Source organism: Aythya marila, assembly GCF_965140915.1.
Source record: "Aythya marila genome assembly, chromosome: 6".
In the NCBI taxonomy this organism is placed as follows: domain Eukaryota; kingdom Metazoa; phylum Chordata; class Aves; order Anseriformes; family Anatidae; genus Aythya; species Aythya marila.
In genome coordinates this window covers 35,617,814-35,640,313 of record NC_139047.1, presented here as the reverse complement: position 1 = coordinate 35,640,313, position 22,500 = coordinate 35,617,814, and the positions used below count along the sequence as shown (strand labels likewise).

The window sequence follows — 22,500 nt, the reverse complement described above, 5'->3', positions numbered from 1 at the left end:
GAACCCCTCAGTTTCACAGAAACTGAACAGATCCATGATAAATATGTAGCAAATAATTCTACACATATCGTGCTCATTTGCATGTGAATTAACCCAATTTATGGCCATAAAGGCAGACTTTGTCAGTGCACAGAGAGTGCACGGAAGATGCAAACAAATTGTATGGGCAGACAGGAGCTGCCCACAGTTGAAAATTTGTTACATTTCTGCGCCACTTGATATTAATAAATGCCTCACGTCGAATGAGGTTAAAATGACGATGACAACTCAAAAGATCTGTGTGGCGATAGATAGAAAGAGAGATATAAGATCTTCTGTCTTCCTTTTGTATTTGCTGTTTCTTCCAGGTACAGATCTTTCAGTGTCTGTTAACTGATTATTTCTTTTAAATGTGAAAAAAATGAAAAAAAAAATCCCTTTTTATCACCAGGGTGCTTATTCGATTTGATATTGGGAAAAGCCCTTCATTTACTCTGAACAAATAGTTCTGTTTTCCACCACTTGCTGTAATGTTTAAAGTAAATAAGTTCTTGTCCGTCCAGCACTGCTGAATTCATTCAGTTGCCAGAACAAAGCCATTGTATAGAGGGCCACAACAGCCCTTTTCTCTGCTTCCTTTAGACAAATCTTCCCCATTCCTGCAATGTGCTTGCTAGCTTTGTGAGCAGTTCCATAATGTGCAAATGCTAAAAGTGTGCATGCTTATTTCACAGAAGAAATGAAGGAAGATTATGACACTATGGGGCCTGAAGCCGCAATTCAGACCACTGGAAACAATGGTACAGGTAAGGTGTTGGGTTATCTGACCGTCACTTTTGTTCTGTATCATTTTGAATTAGCTGTGCATGAAGAGAAGTGACAAAACAAATTTTCTTGTTTGCAGTTTAACAACTGGGAAACATTTACATAATTCTCTTACTTTTAATTTATTTTTCTGCAATTTGATCTCAACGGTAGAGTGAGACACTGGCTCGGTGAGAGCCCTTGCTACCCCTCCCATGCCCTGCAACGTTTCAGCCCATAACACATTTTAACTGCATCCTTGTAAGCTAATAGTTTGCAGCAGCATGAGGAGATGTTTTCCCAGCGAGGGCAAATACAGTATAGTTTAAAGTAGCAGGCCCAGGATACAGGAGTCTTTTAATGAGAGAGACTGTACAAAGAGCTTGATAATGAGGATGGGGTGCACTCTTCCTGGCAACCCCAGATTCGCATGGTGCACAGAGTAAGCTACTTCAGAGACGGAAACATCTTTTCAGAAAGACACGCATAAACCCCTTACATAGATACACAGACACACACTATTTAAATGCATATTTATGAGATTATTATGTTTCTGGCTAATCTGTTTTTCTTCTTTTCTTTTTTTTTTTTTTTTTTCTTTTTTTTTCTTTTCTCTTTTTTTCCACTTTCCACATCTCTTTCTTTCCCCTCTTCTTAGAAATCAATACATTTTGTGGAACAAGAAAGGGGACAGAGATATTTAGCAGGCATCATCTCTGAGCCATCTCTTTTTTTTTCTGTAGCTGAGCAAAACAGCAAAAGGTTTCTGTTACTATTTTTTAATCCAAATGAATTCAGGGGTTTACCATGTTTTTTCCTAAGGCCACAAGGCCCTCCTCTATCCTCAGCACGGCTGAATTCCATACATCACCCAACGTTTCTTTTGCGTGTTGTCTGAATTGCAGTTTAAGATGCTGCAGATAGGCCTGGTCTACAAGGTTAAAAGTAGAGAGTTTTCTAGTATAAGTACATTTCTATTCATTCCATTAGCAGGTTCAGTTCATAGGTAATGTCCTCTAGAAATATTACTGTAAAATGTGGTACCTAAGTATTGCAAGGACTTTATTACTCACACTTTCCTAATGTTGCTAACACCCACATAAAACCCCAATGTTCTTATTAAGTAACACGAGAAATTTACTTTATAATTCTTGAGGGGGAAAATAATAGGAAAGTAAAACCATGTCACTGTTTTTTTCATCCATTAGACTTATTATGCATGAAAGGAGAGTGGGACTGAGGCACAGCTTATCAATGCATACGTACTTAACGGTGTTGCTGAACAGAACTGGGTACACACACATTTTAATAGATTTTTTTTTCCAAGGGATTTTAATAAAGTGACAAATTGTTCTTAGCACTTGGAGAAACAGGACTTTAAAAGATGTCTGATTCAGAAATAAGACTTGATGGTTATCTGAATTACCATTACCAGAGCCTCTGAGGTCCCCTATCAGGCCGTGTGACTTCCTTTGCACGTATTTTCCTTACCATAACAGGCCTTGACTCTTTCATACTTGTGATGTGGTCTGCTCAAGGGGGAAAACTTTCTGTCCTCTTAGCCCCTTCCCTTCCAGTATCTGATGGTCTCTTCTGCATGTTCGACTTTGGCCTCACGGCATCCGGCCAGGGCCACAGCCCTGCTGCACAGCCCTTCAGCAGGTCCAGGGCCGAGGGTTGTCCAGCCTCTTCTGAAACCAAACTTCTGGAGGGAAGGAGAAGGGTTCCCCCTACCTGGCTTGGTGCACTGCAAACTCATGTTTCTGGGAGCACTCTAGGTGCTCTGTATTTAATATGCAAAAGTTCCCCTGGACATTGCATCCAGCAGAAGCAGACCTTCCCCCAAATATCGTCTGCAAAAGTCACAGACTTCTCTTTGCTCAAACTGCTGATTGCTGCAATGAGCAGCTTGCTCAAATAACCATAAACAGTTGTCTAATGCTCTGCTAGTGCTCCATTAAAATCTTTTATCACAGACACATTCAGAGACAGCTATTTCAGTGGAGAGAGGTGTCGGGGTGTCTTGGGTTGGACATATTTCTGTAATGTCTGCAGTCTCCAGTGTCTCTTCAGAGCGATGCCTGATTGTTTAGTCATACTACATCATCTGAAAAACCAAGTGTCTTTGCCAGTCTTTTTCACTTTGAGTGAGAGATGCCAGGTGACTGTTAGGAGCTGCAGCATCCTTCCTGCAGAGTATTCAACGGGGCAACACTCCCCAGACTTCCTGGTGAGGTGCCCCAGCCAACACTGAAGGAGGAAAGGGAAGAGTTGTTGGAAATTCTTCCTGACTAGCCTGGGAAATGCTCAAAGTTTTCTTCTTCAGCCTCACCCCAGGCTCTAGGCCTGTCTTGAGTGTCTGTCCCCAGTTTTTTCCTGCAGGAACTAAGGGGATTAGACACACGTTTAATAAATTATTTGAGGTTCTGATGACCAGGACCTCCTGGTGTCCAAGAAAGCCATTTGGGGCTTCCTTCAGACTAACACAAGCCCTCCTGGATGGTCTAGGGTGATCACTCTTGTTTAATAAAACATCCTTCTCCCTCCTGAAACTGGAACGCTAACACTGGAGCACATTATCTCATGGTGCTTCACAACCTGGGTTGAACATAGAAATAGAGCATAAAATTTCAGTCTCATTCATAGACATCCAACCACAAAGTTGCTGAAGGTGCATGCAACAACTGTAGTGTATTTTTAGTATCAAATTCATTGCAGAATGTCATTAGCAGAGAGGGAAAAAAAAAAAAAAAAAAAGCTAAAATAAAAGCCTCCATTATTAAATTATTCTGCTATTGTCAGGATGGCCACTTCCTAGAGGTACTTAAAAAAGAAATCTTGTTATCCATACATTAATCAGCTGCATTTTTATAATGAGCTGCAGAGGCTTTATAGTGAAAAAGCAAAAGTGACCATTAGAGTGAAAATGCTAGTCTTGGTCCTGCTAAATTAATTTGTAAATATTTCTGGGAATTTCTGAAATGATTACTTGACAAAATGATGTTTGGTCTAAGTCATTTTTAATATGTGAATGGATAAATTCCCATGGTTTATTTTACTGTACCTGTTGTGGTTATTGCAACTGGGATGTTTGCAGAAAATAGATTGACAAATTCACTGTAAACAAAGACAAAGAAATTCCCAGTTTCGATTGCTAACATCTGACAAGCTTTGAATAAAGATTTCTTAATATAATTTAAAGAAAGGAAGAAAAACCCTTGGGGGGAGGAAAACAGAAGTAAAACTTGGCAGGTTGGAGGACAGGCCGTTTTCAGACTGTAATCTGTGTGTACCAATGGGGGCCTCTCACTTCCTGGCTAATGAAGGCTGTGGTTTTATTAGCTTTGTTTGCGATTAAGGGCAGCTATCACCATCTCGCAGGACGAGTTCCCACACAAAATAACTGGTCTCCCAAACTCCTTGAACCTCTCTCTCACTTTATCTTGAAAGGTCCTAAATACCTCCAAAGATAGCTTTCCTTAATGCGTTTTATTTTTATGTGACATGGCCACATCAGCCTCTGGAGCTGAAAACAGTTCTGCTCTCCAGGCTCCAATAATTAATTAAAAAAAGACTTATTGGGTGAGGTCACCCAGTGCAGATCTTGCTGAAATTCTTGACTCACAGGAGGGGATGTGCAATGTGTGTGCAGTGTCAGTCCACGAAGAATCTGGGAACATGACTTTATGCATGGAAAACAAATTAGGGCTTGGGGGGAAGTAAGCCTTTCCCCCAGAATTTGAGAGAGAGACCTAATGGCTATCAGATGAGCCTTTTGAGTAACACTGGGTGAGCTTCCAGTGATGTCTGAATTGTCAGCAGCGTAGCTTGTGAGACACCAGACACACATGGTCACCTTTTGCGATTTATGCTAATCGGCAATGCTGCAGCACTGGTGGTATTGTTTCAGTTAAGGATCTGTCAACTTTTCCACTAAATCCCCGTGTTTTGGGGGGGTTATAATGTAGACATAAACATTTGTTTTAGCTCCTGGGTTGCATGCACAGACGTAGGAGCCAAATAACGCAGAGAATTAGGAAGCCAAGGCCAGTAATATTACAGCAGACTCCAGAAAGACTAGGGGACTGGGAAAGGAGAACCTTCCTACTTGAGCTGGGGTCAAGTTCAGGGCTGAAGTCCCCAATATCAACTCAGGCCTTGAATTCCTACCCTGTAAACATAGTCACAAGCTCCAAAACCATGCAGTCTGCCTGCAGGATGGGACCAGGGCAAGTTCCTCCCACCCTTTCCTCTTTCTGCTCCCATATCTCTTCTCTGGAGGACAGCTCTCTCCCCCTGCTTCACAGGTAGCATTTGCTGGTCACAGACTGAATTGTGCAAGAAATTAACTTGTTTTCCTTGGATTAGTGCTGAGCCAAGGGAAGGAGCAGACATGGGGTAGCATTAGGCCAGGTGGTCTTACACCAATTGTAAGGCATAGTAAGGGACGAGGTGTAGTGAGGGAATAAAAAGTGAGGGTTTTGACTTAAAGAGTAATATCTCTGCTTTTTTTTTTTTTTTTTTTTTTTTTTTTTCCCTGATAAAATCAAAGTTAAAAACACAGTCTGACACCCTTGTGCCTGAGGTGCACTTCAGCAACCACCATTTTGTTACGTTTCTCTCACAGCAACAAAATGGAGGCAGGGTAGGTCCTGCACGCTCTACATGCAACCCCCCTTCTCTAGAAGTTTCTTGGCCAAAAAAAAAAATAAAAAAGAGATACCATTTCTCATGCTAATCAAAATGATCACAAGAGCTACAGAAGGACCAAGAGAGGAGAACTGGTTGTTGTACTGATTCCCTATAAAAGCCCTGCGATAGGAACAGAAGTTTCCTTCCGCAAATGCAGTCCCATGAACTACGCCATTTGGTCGCTGTCACTAAAATCCTGCGGAGTATTTGAGAAGCTGCTCTGCCCATATGACAAAAAGGGCATATTTGTCTCAGCCAGAGGATTTGATCTTATCGGCTAAAGGGATGAGGTTTGCATAGCTGAATATCTGAATATCAGCTGATAATCTGCTTTTATCAATGACAGCAAGATCAGCACTTCAAATCAGGCTCTTTCAGATTTCCACTTGTGCCACAGTCAGAGGCCACATCTCACTTTGACAGCAACTATCACCTTGCATTTTTGTAGGAAACTGAGGCAAAGTATTACTCATTTCCAAACACTAAGGGACTGTTTGTTGTCCCACTTCCAGTGGTTACAAACCAGTGTAACTCTCTAGGGCCTGATTCTGCTTTCCTTTTCACAGAACCCCCTTTGATTTCCATGAACTTACTCTCTGTTGCTCTCTGACATAAGCAAGGGCAGAATCAAGACATTTAATATTTTACTTTTACATGAACTGTAGAATAGTTCATCGCTGTGCCTCATTTTCTTATTTCACCTAAGGACAAATACATTAAAAATGTAGTCAATCATAAGCCATTCTTTTTATTTATGGTCAGTTAAAACCAAGTATCTTAAATTCCCTGCCACCAACTGTCTTCCAAAACTTGTTAATAAAAAAAAATAATAATAATAATAATGGAAAAAAAATAAAAAGAAAGAAAAAAAAAAAAAAAAAGGAAAGAAAAAGGAAAACGATCAGTTCTTTTATTTTCTGATGTAATTATAGTAATATTTGTCTATAGCATCCCAGAGTTTTTAATATTTTTCCTGTATGCAGTGTTCATACATGGAGGAGAAAAGCATATTTTTAGTAACAGGATGCTTTTTGGTTGGGAATATATTATGTTTCATGGACATTGCACGGACAATAAAAAATTTGGTTAACATTTGAGGAAAAGAAGGAAAACTCTTGTACAGACTGTAAAAGTGGTTTTAGGCTCAGAATGCCAGTTCTGGTCTAAAACATGTGGTTCTATTTGTGAAAATCTATGAAGCAATACATTTTTTAAAACAACCTATTCTTCCACTATAAATTGCCCAGAGACTAATTTTCGAAGGAGAAGGGGGAAAAAAAAAAAAAAAAAAAAAAAAAGGAAGATATTGTGAGTTTTCACAGGAGCTGCTCTCTTGGCATGCCCACCACGGGCATGCAGGTGGGGGTAGGACTTCTCACGAAGGATAAGTGGTTGTGGTCTTTACCACTTGCAAATACCGTCTCCATTGCAGGAGCTGTCTCGAGGCTGTGCTTTCTGGGGTTGAGAGGATTTGAGGGCAGCTGAGCTCAGCCCTGTTAGTCATGGTGTGTTCATGCTGAGAGCCGTGGGTCCCCCAGGAACCCCAAGAGGTTCCCTAGATGAAGTATTACCTACATTACCAAGACCTCAAAAACTTCTCTTGCTGCCCCATACAGCCCATGTTCCTGGTAATTTAACCACCCAGCCTTACTCCCATCCCAGCCGGTAGAAAGCCAGCATTAATTTTACTGGGAGCTGGAGCAAGACCGATGAGAGCAAGGATCCAGCCCCAGCCACAGCCTTGCGGCTCCAGCATGCACGCCAGCTCAGCTCACCAGCTGGTGCTCTCGGGCAGGATGTACTCAAACCCCCTTCTTCTCCTCTTCTCTCGTTTTAGTTAAGAATGCAAATTGCACGTCGGACTTTGAGGAATATTTTGCCAAAAGGAAACTGGAGGAAGGAGATGGGCATGCAGTCAGCATAGCAGAGTACCTGCAGCGCAGCGACACAGCCATTATTTACCCCGAAGCCCCCGAGGAACTGTCTCGCCTTGGCACTCCAGAGGCCAATGGGCAAGAAGAAAACGGTGAGGCTGTAATTCATTTTTAGCCAGTATCCTGACCTCTTGCAGCTGTTGCAATTATAAATGCACTACATGCCTGGGTGTTTACCTTAAAAATTGAAGAACAGCTGCAGCGGCATGGAATTTCATGAGCAAAGATTGGGGCTGTAATTTTAGTGTATTGTGATGTTTTAGTCAGCAAATTTGTATTATTTTGCGGATGAACTGAAGAGCTTGATTTAGAGCTTACTTTAAAGGGGAGGACGGCTGCCACTCTGGGTGTGAGTTCGGGAAGTATCGAGTTTTAACGCAAAAAAATACGGGGTTTCCAGCCCGCGGCTCTGCGATTCCTTGATAAATAATGGGAAAACTGTCCCTAAGGAGGATTTGGTCAATGGCGGATGTAGCACACCAAGCTGGAGCCGGGATGTGGATGGGCAGGTGATGGAGAACAGCATCCCTCAGCTCCCCAGCCACACGAGGAGTGAGGTCGGGTGCCCATTTCCACGTGGGGTCCGCGGCGGGTGCCGGGGCGCGCACGGGGCCGGTGCGTTTGGCGGCTGGTTGGAAGCGCCGTCCCCGTCGGGCGGCAGATTGCAGCGATTCCTCTCATACCAACCCGGGCAGTAAGCCCATTAGCTGCCATTGCCTCGCTGACCTTTTGGCCTGCCTCTCTCCCCCCGTCCCGGGGCGCAGACCTGCCACCTGGAACTCCAGATGCCTTCGCCCAACTGCTGACCTGCCCCTACTGCGACCGGGGCTACAAGCGCCTGACGTCCCTCAAGGAGCACATCAAGTACCGCCACGAGAAGAACGAGGAGAACTTCTCGTGCCCTCTCTGTAGCTACACGTTTGCCTACCGCACCCAGCTCGAGCGGCATATGGTGACACACAAGCCAGGGACAGATCAGGTGGGGGGCTGGCTTTAAGTGATTTCTTTCTGTAATAACCCCTTAGAGAAACGATATTGCTTTGATTGGCAATCATTATTAATTTTTCATGGCATTTTGAAGATGCAGATCTTTTAATGGTAATAGCTTTAATTGAGGTCTAAATGATTTTTTGATGGTCTCTTCTAATATGATTTAATAGTCTTATGTTCACGATCGAATGAGTGTGTTAATTTCTAATTTAGAAATTTTATTTGCACTTTAACTTGACTTTAGTTTCGTTTTTATGTTCCTCAAAAAGTGAATGAAACTGTAGCATTTTAATTATACATTATTAAACATCTCAGCAATTTTAATTCCATTTTTCACCTAGTTTTACTTTGCAGTTTTGCAAATAGGAGCTCAAAGACATACTAAAAGATCCACCAATATTTTTTCATTACTTTTTGAGTAACCTTTTCAATCACACGAAATTATACGTATTTGGTATAATCGTTCATTAAATATAATTGCACATTTTTAGAATAACTCTTCCTCCTGTACACATAGGCTATCATTTGTGATTGTGCCACTAACACATGCATGCGCTATCGTTTGTGTATCCCAGCAGCATATCTGCAATAAATCAAAGCAGTTTTTCCTCGATGTGATGCATGTAATATTATATCAGGGCTGCATTTAAGGAAATGCTGCGTCTCAAACAGGTGACTGAGCTTCCTTAGTGCTCCTGAACAGACTGGCAGGAGACCTGTGCCACAAAACTGCGTGCCATAGGAAAAAGTACTCCTGTCCTCGCTAGAGAATTACTTCAGAAAACCAGTATTATGGAGGGTTGTAATGGAAACTCAAATGGCGTGTTTAAAACTTAAATAAATAGATGTGTGTGCATTGTGTCAAATTATAAAGGCTTTATGCCATATTTATTTTCCTTAAAAAACTGCAAATCATAATCAGCTGTATTTCTCTTGGTAGTTTTTTTTTTCAGTGTAAGGTAAATTCAGTTAGGCAAACACACATCTTCTAATCACGCGATTCTGCAAATAGCATTTTTAAGAGAACCGTATCTTTTCCTTGATCTCAAATCAATATAAATGATTGTGGAACAGTTTCTTGTATTCTTTCCTTTCCGTGGCATTTCTGGTAGACAAACACATTTTCACATATGTATTTTTTCTTACAATCTACTGTAAGTTTTTTTCTTTTCTTTTTTCTTTTTTCTTTTCCCTCCTTTTGCTTCATATCATTAAAAACACCGGGGGAAAAAAAAAAAAAAAAGCCTCAGTATTTATCCAACGTAACTGCCTGAAATTTCACATGCGAGAGCGTGCTTGTGCTGGCGCATTATGAATGGTAGCTTTGGTGTTGAAAAGTCCCCTCATTTGCTCATGGCATTTACAATTAGTAAATTAAAATGATTGTATCATATTAACAGTGGCACAACTAAAGTTTATAGTAGTCCTCGGAGGGCGATGGGGGGAGACAAAACAGCTGTTGCTGTTTGTTTATGCAACTCAGCAACATATGAGCGCGGGTCCCTCAATGGCGCGCAGCGGGCTGGGCTCTGCTTGATCTTTGAAGGTTGCTGCTGTTTGAACAAACCTCCCTGTGTCCCATGTAACACCATCTGTCTCGCCAGGAATGTGGGAAGAGGCAGCACACCCTCGCAGTTGTCATACCGTTTCGGCGCTGCCTTTTTTTTTTTTTTTCTTTCTCCCCTTTCCCCCCCCCCCTCCTTCTCCTGCAATAGGCTTTTGTGTTGACGCTGCCTGCAAAAGGCTGACCTCCTACCTTGAGCATCCAGAGCGGATGGCTGCATTATTATCATGATTATTATTATTTTTCCCCTCCAAATTCAAAGTCGCCAGGCTTTTCTTGCATGTTGCAAAAAAGGTCAGCTGCCTTAGATTATGTCTTTATGCTGCTCTTAACTTTCCAACCTCTCTTGCCCCTCCAAACAGCGCTGGGGACAGCATGGCATGGAAGGTAGCTGAAGTCTGTCCTGCTGGTCTGTGGTTTAAAAAAAAATTTCCAGCAGCAGCTCATGCTGAAGACACAGTCTCTTCTGCTCGATAATGAATTAAATCTTACGCGAAATGCCACTAACGGCAGTGTTTCTGTCTTTTCTACACACGCAGTAAACAGAATTTTTAAACAAGCGGAGCCCCACATGTTCAGGATCTGCTAGGAATATTAAGAGCCACAAATCTTCTTATAAAACAGTTTCTCTCATCGTAAGATACCTTAAAGCAACACATTTCTGATGAGAGACTTAGGAAATAATTCTAAAGCAAATATCGAATGCTCATGTGAAAGTACTTTCTCATTTGTTTCGGTTTACTGCCAACATTTTGATTTTTATTGCAACACTGATGAGACAAATAAATGTACATGCAGACCTTTTGGTCTGCTTGATAAATTCAGAGCCACATTAATTTTGTTTTTGTTTTTAAGCTCGAAATTCATGGTTTCTCTTGCATAAAATTCACGTCAGTGTCTTTTTTTCTCCCAGCACCAAATGCTGACCCAAGGAGCAGGCAATCGCAAGTTCAAATGCACTGAGTGTGGCAAGGCCTTCAAATATAAACACCATCTGAAGGAACACCTGCGAATTCACAGTGGTGAGTAGCGGAGGTGCTGGTGTGCTCATTTGCATTTTGTTTAATTAGCTGAGTTTTAAAGACTGCTTAAAATTTACACAGTTCTGCGTCTGGCTTCTTGGAGCTACCAAGGTATTTCATAAGTGATATCTGAGTCATCCTCATTTATCATGCTATTAATACCAGGGTCTTGCTGAAAGATTTGGAAATAGTAAAGCTTTTTGTAAATAATACAGATTGTTTATTCGGCAGTTTGAGTTCAGAACCATTCACTCATTTCTGTTCAGTTGGATCTTGAAGAGTCCAGTGTGTTTTTCATACCAAAAAGACCCCAGAAATACTCTCAGATAAGGAGGATACTCTCAGACGGGGCCCAAAGCCCCATCCAGCCTGGCCTTGAACACCTCCAGGGATGAGGCATTCACAGCTTCTTTGGGCAGCCTGTTCCAGTGCCTCACCACCCTCTGAGTGAAGAATATCCTCCTAACCACTAATCTAAATCTTCCCACTTTTAGTTTAAAACCATTCCCCCTTGTCTTGTCACTACGTGCCTGTGTAAACATCAGGACTCAGTTTCTCATAACACACTCATTTTCAGTGCAACTCAATTCCTTTCTGAAAGAAAAAGAAAGAAACAGAAAAAAAAAAAAGAAAAAAGAAAAAAAAAAAAGAGAATAAACACATCAAATTTGAACAGTCTAGATTTGATTTGACTGCCTTAGTCACAGGGCACTTACTTGTCACTGTGATAGTTGGTTGGTAGCCAAGCTCACACCTTGGTGGCTATTGCCAGGCTGGAAACTGTGGGTCCAAACTGACCTCAAAACCTGTAGAAAGAGGAGGGTAAAGTAATGGTGGTATGTGGCCATATTCTCAGGGCTGACATTCTCCTCGCTATTAATTAGTGGATACCTAGATGATCAGTTTGATAACAAATGTGATCACTTGCAATCATCATAGCAACAATGATAATTAACATTTGGTTTTAATTATCATTTTAGGTGAAAAACCATATGAGTGTCCAAACTGCAAGAAACGTTTCTCCCATTCTGGCTCCTACAGTTCGCACATCAGCAGCAAGAAGTGTATTGGCTTAATCTCTGTAAATGGCAGAATGAGAAACAATATCAAGACGGGTTCTTCTCCTAATTCTGTATCTTCCTCTCCTACTAATTCAGCCATTACACAGCTGAGAAACAAGCTGGAGAATGGCAAACCACTTAGTATGTCTGAACAAACAGGCCTACTGAAAATTAAAACAGAACCACTAGATTTCAATGAATATAAGGTTCTTATGGCCTCACATGGGTTTAGTGCAACAACTAGTCCTTTTTTGAATGGTGGACTTGGAGCAACCAGCCCCTTAGGAGTTCACACTTCTGCTCAAAGTCCAATGCAGCACTTAGGTGTAGGGATGGAAGCACCATTGCTTGGGTTTCCTGCAGTAGGCAGTAATTTAAGTGAGGTGCAGAAGGTCCTACAGATTGTGGACAACACGGTTTCCAGGCAGAAAATGGACTGCAAGGCTGAAGAGATCTCCAAGTTGAAGGTTTATCACATGAAGGATTCATGCTCCCAAGCAGAGGAACAAGGAGTTACCTCCCCCAATATTCCCCCCGTGGGTCTTCCAGTAGTAAGTCATAATGGTGCCACTAAAAGTATTATTGACTATACATTAGAGAAAGTCAATGAAGCCAAAGCTTGCCTCCAGAGCTTAACCACAGACTCGAGGAGGCAGCTCAATAACATTAAAAAAGAGAAGCTGCGAACCCTAATAGACCTGGTAACTGAAGATAAGATGATAGAGAACCATAACGTATCCACTCCATTTTCATGCCAGTTCTGTAAAGAAAGCTTTCCTGGTCCCATTCCGTTGCATCAGCATGAGCGTTACCTGTGTAAAATGAACGAGGAAATCAAGGCAGTCCTTCAGCCGCACGAGAACATGGTTCCCAACAAACCTGGAGTGTTTGATAAGCAAACCCTCTTGCTGTCATCAGTACTTTCTGAGAAAGGAATGACTAGCCCCATCAACCCATACAAGGACCACATGTCTGTACTTAAAGCATATTATGCTATGAATATGGAACCCAACTCTGATGAACTACTGAAAATTTCCATTGCTGTTGGCCTTCCTCAGGAATTTGTGAAGGAATGGTTTGAGCAAAGAAAAGTCTACCAGTATTCAAGTTCCAGGTCACCATCACTGGAAAGGACCAGTGCCAAGGTGGTGCTGGCTGCCACCAACAACGCTCCCACTAAAGACTCGTTGTCAGCCAGATCTCCAATAAAGCCTGTGGACTCTATAACGTCACCATCTATCGCTGAACTCCATAACAGTGTTACTAATTGTGATACTCCTCTCAGGCTAACAAAACCTCCTCATTTTACCAATATTAAACCAGTTGATAAATTGGACCACTCTAGGAGCAATACTCCTTCTCCTTTAAATCTTTCTTCCACATCTTCTAAAAACTCCCACAGTAGTTCTTACACTCCAAACAGTTTCTCTTCTGAGGAGCTTCAGGCTGAGCCTTTGGACTTGTCTTTACCAAAACAAATGAAGGAACCCAAAAGTATTATAGCCACAAAGAACAAAACGAAATCTAATAGTGTAAATTTAGAACACAACAATGTTTCTTCATCATCTGAAAACTCAGATGAGCCACTGAACTTGACTTTTATCAAGAAGGAGTTTTCTAATTCAAATAATCTGGATAAAAGCACTAACCCAGTATTTGGTATGAACCCATTTAGTGCCAAACCTTTATACACAACACTTCCACCACAAAGCGCATTTCCCCCAGCCACTTTTATGCCACCAGTCCAGACCAGTATTCCTGGGCTGCGACCATACCCAGGACTAGATCAGATGAGCTTCCTACCACATATGGCCTATACTTACCCAACTGGAGCAGCTACTTTTGCTGATATGCAGCAAAGGAGAAAGTACCAGCGGAAACAAGGATTTCAGGTAAATTGTTGTGACCGATTTCTTTTGAAAGGATAGAATGTAGTACTTTGTGATATGTCCTGCTACAGAAGAAAAAGCCTGAGGTTATATTAATGATTTCCAACAAAAGAAGCAAGTTTGTTTTAGTCTGAACTTGTGAAAATGCTGTGGGGTAGGAAGAGAAATTGAAGTTACCAGACCTTCACTTGGTTTCAGAAACAGTATCAATACCTTTGAGTGGATGTAATGCTTATGTCTTTATTCTGTTAAGAGGTCAGTCGTTCCTTATCGCAATCGTGTCTAAATAATTCTGTCCATGAAAAATCCCATCCTGCAGATAAACAGAAAAAAACTTCTGAGGGAAATCAGCCTCTGCCGGGCTTCCCTCACAGTGAGCGTAACCCATGGGGAAAAGGAACTGCAGGAAACTTTGGGCATCACCCCCACATCTGGACACAAAGCCATAGCCCTCTAAGCAGAGGTCTGTTTGGCCTCCTAACAGCCATATCCCATTGAAAGTCTCGAAAGTTTCCTACTGCATGTTTTTGAGGGGATGGCTCACCCACTGTGCACAGGAAAGGCTTTCTGCCTGCTCATGAATGTCGGGGGGCATGAGACACTCTGACGTGCTGCTTCAGCACAGCCTCTTCCATCAGCCCACCCAGCGCTGCTCCCAGACTACCAGTCCTCAAATCCCTGCTGGGCATCTGGAGAAGCTTCAGGAAAAAAAAACGACGACAACAACAACAACTAAACAAAAAAACAACAGAGATTAAGTGAAATTGGAGAGGTAGCAGCTAGGACCCTTAATTACAAACACAGTCTTTCTGTGGACACCTGATGTGGGTCAACACGTCTTGCCTGGCTGCAACCTTTGCTTCTTTTCTCAGGTGGTCCCAGAGACCATACAAGAGTTGTACAGGATCTTGCTGCTTGCATGCCTATAGCAAAGAGCTGCTCTACAGAAAGTCACCTACTTTTATAGCTTTTCGCTGGGTGTATTCAGATATAATGTACAGAATTTAGTTAAATGAGATTAACTGATTATAGATTAATATATTTTTTTTACATTTGTGCATGTTCCCCTATGTCCTATTATAGTCAATTAGTAATTTTACTGACTAGTAAATGTTTTATTGTTTCAAATGTGAAAATCAGGTATGGTTTTACATTGCAGACTGTAATCCCTCTTTGCACAATAGGAGCATAAATAGCACTGCACCTCCATAACAGCTGTTCCACTATTCCAATTTACAGTACATCTGCCCTCTTTGTAAATGTATTTAAGCCTATTTAATCTTCTCTAATATTAATTAGTGCAAACCTAGTCTAAGAAAACTGAACTGTGTGATAGCGAATGGAAATGTATGTTATCATGCAAGTTTGCACTCTCTTTGGATCAAGACAAAATAAATATCAAGAAATTTAATAATTTACTGATCCACATTCATTATTGCTTAATGCTGAAGGCTGTTTTAACATAGATAGAACATTGATAAAAAGTGTTATTAATATTCCCTATTTCAAATTACAAAATTAAATATAAAAATATAGCTTGAGGCCTTTAGTCGGGAGACATACATTTAAATGGATTGCATAATAATAACATTTGTACCTAAATATAAAATTCAATTAAAACCTTTCTACAGATACAGAATATATCCAAGTTTCAATGTTTTGAAAGGAATGATCTCTCAGCTGTTGCTTACACTTCCCCCTGTAAAATATTATTTTATTGTCCACGAAGAGCCTCCATTTTGCATTTTCCTCTCTCTGAAAATATCGAGTACCTATATGATAAATACTCCTTGCTTATGTTAATCATGCTATTGATGGGTACTCAAAGACTGAAAGTTTTTGAAGCTGTTTCAAGACAGAGGCGTTTGAGGCTCCTTATTATGCCCACAGCTTCCATCAGCTGTAGTTTTATCACCGTGATAGGGTCCTAAGCGAGGAGAGGCCATGAGTAACCCCAGGCGTTATTTTAGGTTTCGCTGGGTGTTTCCTGCACACGAAGGTGCGGCTGTGGATGTGGGTGTCACTGACGGGTGGTTCTCTTGCAGGGAGAATTGCTTGATGGAACCCCAGACTACATGTCCGGCCTCGACGACATGACAGACTCCGACTCCTGTCTGTCCCGAAAGAAGATCAAGAAGACGGAGAGCGGCATGTACGCGTGTGACTTATGTGACAAGACATTCCAGAAGAGCAGTTCCCTGCTGCGACACAAATACGAGCACACAGGTACGGCTGCGCTGCGTGCCACATATGCTCTTCACTGCATTTAATGCCTGCACTCGTGTGACGTAAAGGTTGGCATATGCTGAGCCTTTCAACAGGCGAGATGTGTTCAACTTTCTATTTTTTTTTCTTAGCGAGGGATTGTTGGATTTTTTGGTTCTGATGTTTTTTCAGCTCACATAAAATTAGAAAAAAAAAAGGCCCCATACTTGGGGGTGAATCTTGCCAGGTGTGAATGCAGCGGCCATCGCGGTGCTCAGCATCTCTCAGGGCGAGGTCTCACACGTTCACACTTCATATCAGGCAGGCCCTAATACTCAGACAAAAATAGTACATCTTGGTCAACATGAGTCTGGCAGGGGAAGGAAGAGTGACAGCGTATTTCTTGTTTCTTAGACACTATCAGACCCTGGGCCATTTAATCCAATAGAAAATTTCCACTGACATTAGCGGCGCGAGAACTCACTCCGGCTGAGCTATCTGAAAGCAAACAGATCGCAGAGGTTGCTCTCGCTGTGATTTGGCAGGCCAGCAGCAGAGGCAGGTTGCATTTCGTTTTTTCACTTCTCAGTTAATGCTCGGGGAAAGGTTTCTGTCCTTCCCAAGTAGGAACTGATTTTGTCTAGTTAAAGGAAACTTGCCAAGGCTCACTGCAAATTGTCAGCTTAGAAAATATTTTGGTTTGAGAAAGACTCCACCATCACACCTGTGCTGGCCGTGGTTCTCACTGCAGACACTGCTCCCTTCCCCGCTGTCAGCCAGGACAGGAATGAGCCCAGAAGTGGAGAGCTCTCCAAGGGAGACCTGTTTCAGTTCGGGGAAAACAGGACCAGAGCTCCCCAAATAATAGAGATATCAAGTTATGCTGTACAAAGGGAATGTGAATTATCACGTGAATTATTGTGCAGCAGTACATAAACCAAACTCAACTTCCTAGAGTTAGAAAAAGCTTACTCAGGAGGAAACTTTCCTTAACTTTGAAAGCTGAGTCCAGCTTCAGGAAATGAAGCAAGTCACATCATCCTTCAGTCTCACCATGTGACAGTAAAAACCCTATACCTCTCTATTAATACATCTTCCAGGCTGCGCATAGCCATTTGGCATTTCACATATGAAAAATTTACAGTTCAGAAGTGGACTGCGCCTTTAAAAAATTCTTTACTTTGTTATTTTTCCTTCTTATACTTTTCTTCCAAATTTTAAGCTAATCCCACACAGGAAAATAAAAAAGGAAGTTAAAATACACGTGGGATTAGGAAAGAAAATTAAAAGCAACGTTTTGGACTAGATCAGCTAGTTCATTGGTGGAATGTGCTTCCCACTACATTATTCAGATCAAATTGTTTATTCTGTAGAAGAAGCTTTGAAGGCTTTACGTCCCTGCACCTTTCCTCTCCTGAATGATTTTATTACAGCCATCTGCAAACATTATGGTTTACTACACTACTACCGTAAAGCTCTTATGTTAGAACTGGCCTTCATATATATTGGGATCTGGACATATGGTTGAATCCCATAAAGTTGGTAGTCCATAAGGTCGACAGACATATGGTTGAAAGGCTGAAAATTTGACAAGCTGAAATGTGTGCAATCACCTTGATTTGCAAAATAAACTGCATTTGTAAAAGCAAAAATATGTTCTGGTCCTTAAGTAGCACAGGATCCTACTGCCTCGAAAAACATCACACAGCTACGACGCAGGAACTCTTCCCTCTCTTCTTTCTGCCCCTTTTGGCTTCTTCAGTGTATGTCCGTCAATTTTATGGGACTCAGCCTTATGATCCAGAACGTGTATGTGGTGTCACATCTAATGCTCTAGAGCTACAGTACATCATCGAGCTCTCGCGTGGCATTCAGAGGCAGGAAGGATGGGCTTGTGGCAAAGGCACAGGCGCTGAGGCTGAGAGATCTGACTTCTTGCCTGCCTTGCCACAGACTTCCTCTGTGAATTTGAGCAAATTGCTTCATTTTTCTCTCACCTTCATCTCTCTTTGAAATAGAGGGAAATGATACCAGCCTACCTCTCCGGGGTGTTGTAAGTCTTAATTCATGCAGGCTGAAATCCTCCGATGGAACCTGCTATATAAAGTGTGAAGTATTAGTAAGGACGCATTTGCCTTTCTTGAGGCCCCACACATCATGCTAACGTTAGATGGAGGTGGTTGGGAGCTCTGCAGACCTTGGCTGGGCTAGCCTCCATAACTCATTCACAGCCTTCAGGAAGCACACGGTACTGGGACTTTCGCTAAAGGTTTAGCCTGAATCTTAAGTGAATTTCAAATTCATTTGATAGTTGTGGAAAAAGCTTGTGATTGCATTAATAACGTGCAAAACTGCAGCCTGCATTCAATGGAAGGAACCAAACTGAAAGTGATGTCATCTTCTGCTTTTGGGGTCGTTGCGAGAGGAGGCCCAGATTTTTCAGTCAACTTTTTGGAACTTAATAAGGTGAAAAAGCTTTTCTTCTGAGCGTGCTGCTGCTTTCTGACCAGCTGATCGTGGTCCGCTGTTACTTCATTAAAATATATTTTAGGAGGAATCGGAGCACTTCCTGTCTTTCCTGGAAAAGCACAAGCAGTGGGTGTTGTTTACAATGATGTCCTTTTTCCCATGTTAAAAATCTGTATGCTTTTTTAGATCTTCTTTTATCTGACATTTGAGAAATTAGATCTTTTTTTGTCACCGCTTTTTGTGGACCACATACCTCTTGCAACCACTGCTGTGGGTTAAGGGAGTTAGGTGGAGAAGTCCACATTCCTAAAGATTTACCCCTGAGAGGTTCTTTGGAGCAAAAAGAAATAGTGACCTGTAAAACTACATGAGCTGCCTTCATGATGTGCTAACCAGCTCTTGTAAAAGAGAAAATGGGAGTGTTGTAGGTGCTGTGGTGGAGCTGAGTTTCCTTGCCAAGCAAAAAGAAGGGTAAGGGTTTGATGAGTGCTTTTTGTCAGCCCAAGAGTTTTTGACAGGACCACGTGGCCGCAGATCAAGGAGCTCTCTGTGATCGCCCCTGTACACCGTGCCTGCCTTCTCTCTGGAAAAAAAGTCTGAATTTTGTAATCCGTAGTTTGTAATTTATGCAGGATTAGCAGTATTCTGCACTAGCTTCTAACTTCACGCGGAGAAGGAAGATTTATTGTGGCACTGCAGTGCGGGAATTGCACCGCTTCTGCTTGATTTGCAATTTAGCATAGAGGCCGGTGCTTGCTGCAGGACCAAATTCTGCCCGGTTAGTTTTGGGATGCCCTTTAATTTAAAGGGAAGTTACACGTCCATTTTAGAGTTTGAGACTCGCAAGATCCCGTCTTACTAGAATGAGGTGACGCACTGCTGTGATTAGGGTGTGGAGCACGGTGGGTGCCCAGGAAATCACTACTCAAATTATTTCCCTGGGGAGTCTCTTGAACCTGTCCTAGCACTGGACACGCTGAAATCAGCTGAGCTGCTTCATCCACGTGTGTGTAACCCCAGAGTCGTGCAGGCTGCTCAGAACAGGGTGCAGGGCGCTTTGCTTGCTGCAGGTGAGGAAGGTTCCCTTCCTGGCACAGCACCGGCACCGTTTGGTGAGCAGAAAATCTTTGCCTTGCAGATAATAAGCAGGGAAAGCTGTAGTGGTGGGTGAGCAGGAGAGCAAACGGCAGCACCTGGATGTCCAGAAATAACACCCTGGCTTCTGGAGAGGAGACAAGAGTCCCGTGGCTGGGCTGATTCAGGGGTAAGGTGAAGGCTGGCATCTGTCCTGCAGCGCCACGGCCCTGCCTGCTGTACCCCAGCGAGGGCTTTGTCGGAGCTTCACAAGGGAACTTGCAGCCTGCCTGTTCCACAACAAAACCTGGAAACGGTTTTTCAGAATCCTACCTAGAAATTTTAAATCCTTTCATTGTTGTTCTATATTACATCATATTCTATTTTATTACTTGTGTGGGCTGCCGAGGGCCTCATAGCTGTGCTGGTGCTTTCATCCTTTCCTTTTCCACTGTATATTTTATTAAGACCTCTTTTTTATTTTTGTAGCTTTCATGCTGATGCAAGCACTAGTTTTATTTCCAGATTGATTCTGTAAACTAAATATTGTTCTTGAGCCTGGTAGCAAATCAGCTCTCTCTGGCTAGTATTTTGAATTCCCAGCTCAGGAGTTTTCTTTATTTAGAGCTTGATTCATAAAAAATTTACATGGTATTTAAAGGTTATTTTTTCTTGCTTTACTCCAATGCAAGTTTAGAATTCCCCATTTTATACTCAAATAAAGAAATAAAGAAAAAAAAAGGGGGGATATATTCAGTGCTTGTGTAGACAAGGTCTCCTATTCAAAACAGAACAGGTGCAGCTTGAGCAATTATATATAAATTGCATTTATCTTGCACCTTTGACCGCTTTGCTGTGCTCTGGCCGCTAATCCACCTCCATTGGGACCACATCTAACATCCAAAGCCCCAAGCAGCTTCAAAGAACTGCCTTTAAAAAATAAAAACAAGCTGTCACAAAAATGTTTCCTCCTTGCCTCCAAAGAGTGAGATTTCTATTTGGCCCCCTCCCTCCGAAAAAAAAGACCCCTGTGCTTCGGGCAAAGGATTGGTGATATTTAGTCCAGGATTGGTGACAGTTTGTGATCTGATGTCGCATGACTTTTACACCACTGCAGAAGGGAAATGTGTAGCCTTTCAGTCAAATGCTTTTAGCTCAGGAAGATTGAGAGATACTTGCTGCTAGAGGTGTTTTTTTTTTTTTTTTTCTTTAAGAGAAATGTAATTTTAGAGACTTTGGAAACAGATTAGTTATAATTTCCCCCTCCGTAAATTGAGCATGAGCCCCTGTGGGAACCTCTCTGCAGATGGTAAAAAGTCCAAACATTTCCTTCAGATATTTGATTTATCACCTAGTTTCCCTGCGAGACGTGGTGTGCACATCAGGCATCCACCCGACGACACCGGCGTGTTTCATGAGCCCTCCACGGGCTGCCTCGGGTAACGCTCTGCTAGCTCCATCCCCTGTGGGCGGCACAGGTCATCCCAGGTGGCACTGGGTGAAACCTTGAGGACAGGGTGATCAAATCTGCTTCTTTTTGACCCATCTCTGCTCCACCGATGCTATGATACTCCACAACAGCGCTCTTGTGGTGTACGTGCAGAGGTGGACTTCTCCTTGTCCACCTCCAGCCGCAGACTTCTCCCCATCCTTGGTGTCAAACACCTCGCTGCAGCTTTATTTTATGGCCTCCTAATGCATTGTAGGGATTAGGCACTTCTTCTGTGTGGATAAAATACCGTGTTTTGCACACAGGGAAAAAAAAAGTTCTTTTGCAAATGTTGGGAAACCCGATCCATTGAGAAACCTATTTCAATTAGTGTTGTAACAGCTGCATGCTGAGCACCGCTGAGGTATGGCCGTGTGTGTAGGTGAGGGAAGAGGGCAGATGGGGTGAGCACGGGCAGTGGGACACGAAGCAGCTGAGATGGCTTCGGTTCGAGGGAGGGAAAAGTGCTGGGCTGGCTGGAGCAAAGCCCGAAGTGTGGGGCGAGGAGGGTGAGGGATGAATCAGCAGATCGGGAAATGTGAGGCAACGGAGAAGGAGCAGCGCTGTGGGGAACTGGAAGAAGACGAGGCGTCAGCCTGTGGATGTTAGGGAAAAGTAAGTCAGCAGCAGGGACTGGGAAAGCGTGGGCAAAGGGTCAGTGAGGAGAAGGTGGGAACAGGTTTAGAAGCAAAGCACAGGTCTACAAGAAACAAAAGACCCAAATTAGCAGCACTTGCAAATTGTTGAGTGTAACAACACTGGCAGAAGGACCCCAAGTGGGCTCAGGAGGAGAGCTGTGTGGGGCAAGGGTGTAGGCCCCAAACCTGGTGCACCCTGCTGGGCTTTTTGCGGGCAGCACTGGGGTTTGGCAAGTGCTTAGGTCAAGACTGCTTTGGGATTTTAGGCTAATTTGAGGAACTGACTGGGTGGCGCTGACATCTCCTGAGCTCAGGCTGGGATTTCCCTGCCGTGACCAAGGTGGTGCAGAGTCACAAGGCAGCCGCCTCCTGGCTCCTGGCTGCTGGTGGTGTGCAGCTCAAAGCCCAGAGCTTCCCTTTGGCCAGCAGGTGCAACTGGCAGCAATGCCTATTTGGGAAACAGATCACAAAAGCAATACCTCGATAACTCAATACACAGAGCTTGACTTTTCGATTTTACTGAAAGAGAAGCAAAACCCAAGCAAAGCTGTACGTGTGCGAGGGCAAGGCACCGGCATGAAAGCAATGCGGTTCCGATCTCCAGGCATCCAGCGATTTCCCTGTCACTTGGGTTATTCTTTCTGCGGTTTCTCCTGCATTTTCCTTCTTGCCACATCCCCCCTTCCTTTC

The 22,500-nt window shown here is 42.8% G+C and overlaps 1 protein-coding gene across 5 annotated transcripts in view; it reads left to right on the top strand.

Annotated features, from left to right (window-relative positions):
• ZEB2 (zinc finger E-box binding homeobox 2) overlaps positions 1–22,500 on the top strand; it is a 112,186-nt gene that overhangs the window by 85,809 nt on the left and 3,877 nt on the right. For all 5 annotated transcript variants that reach the window (XM_082763815.1, XM_082763812.1, XM_082763811.1 and 2 more), the window contains 6 exons: positions 714–785; positions 7,313–7,501; positions 8,174–8,388; positions 10,877–10,985; positions 11,966–13,938; positions 15,981–16,161. In XM_082763815.1, the coding sequence (XP_082619941.1) occupies positions 714–785; positions 7,313–7,501; positions 8,174–8,388; positions 10,877–10,985; positions 11,966–13,938; positions 15,981–16,161 (2,739 nt within the window). The remainder of the gene's footprint in view (positions 1–713; positions 786–7,312; positions 7,502–8,173; positions 8,389–10,876; positions 10,986–11,965; positions 13,939–15,980; positions 16,162–22,500) is intronic.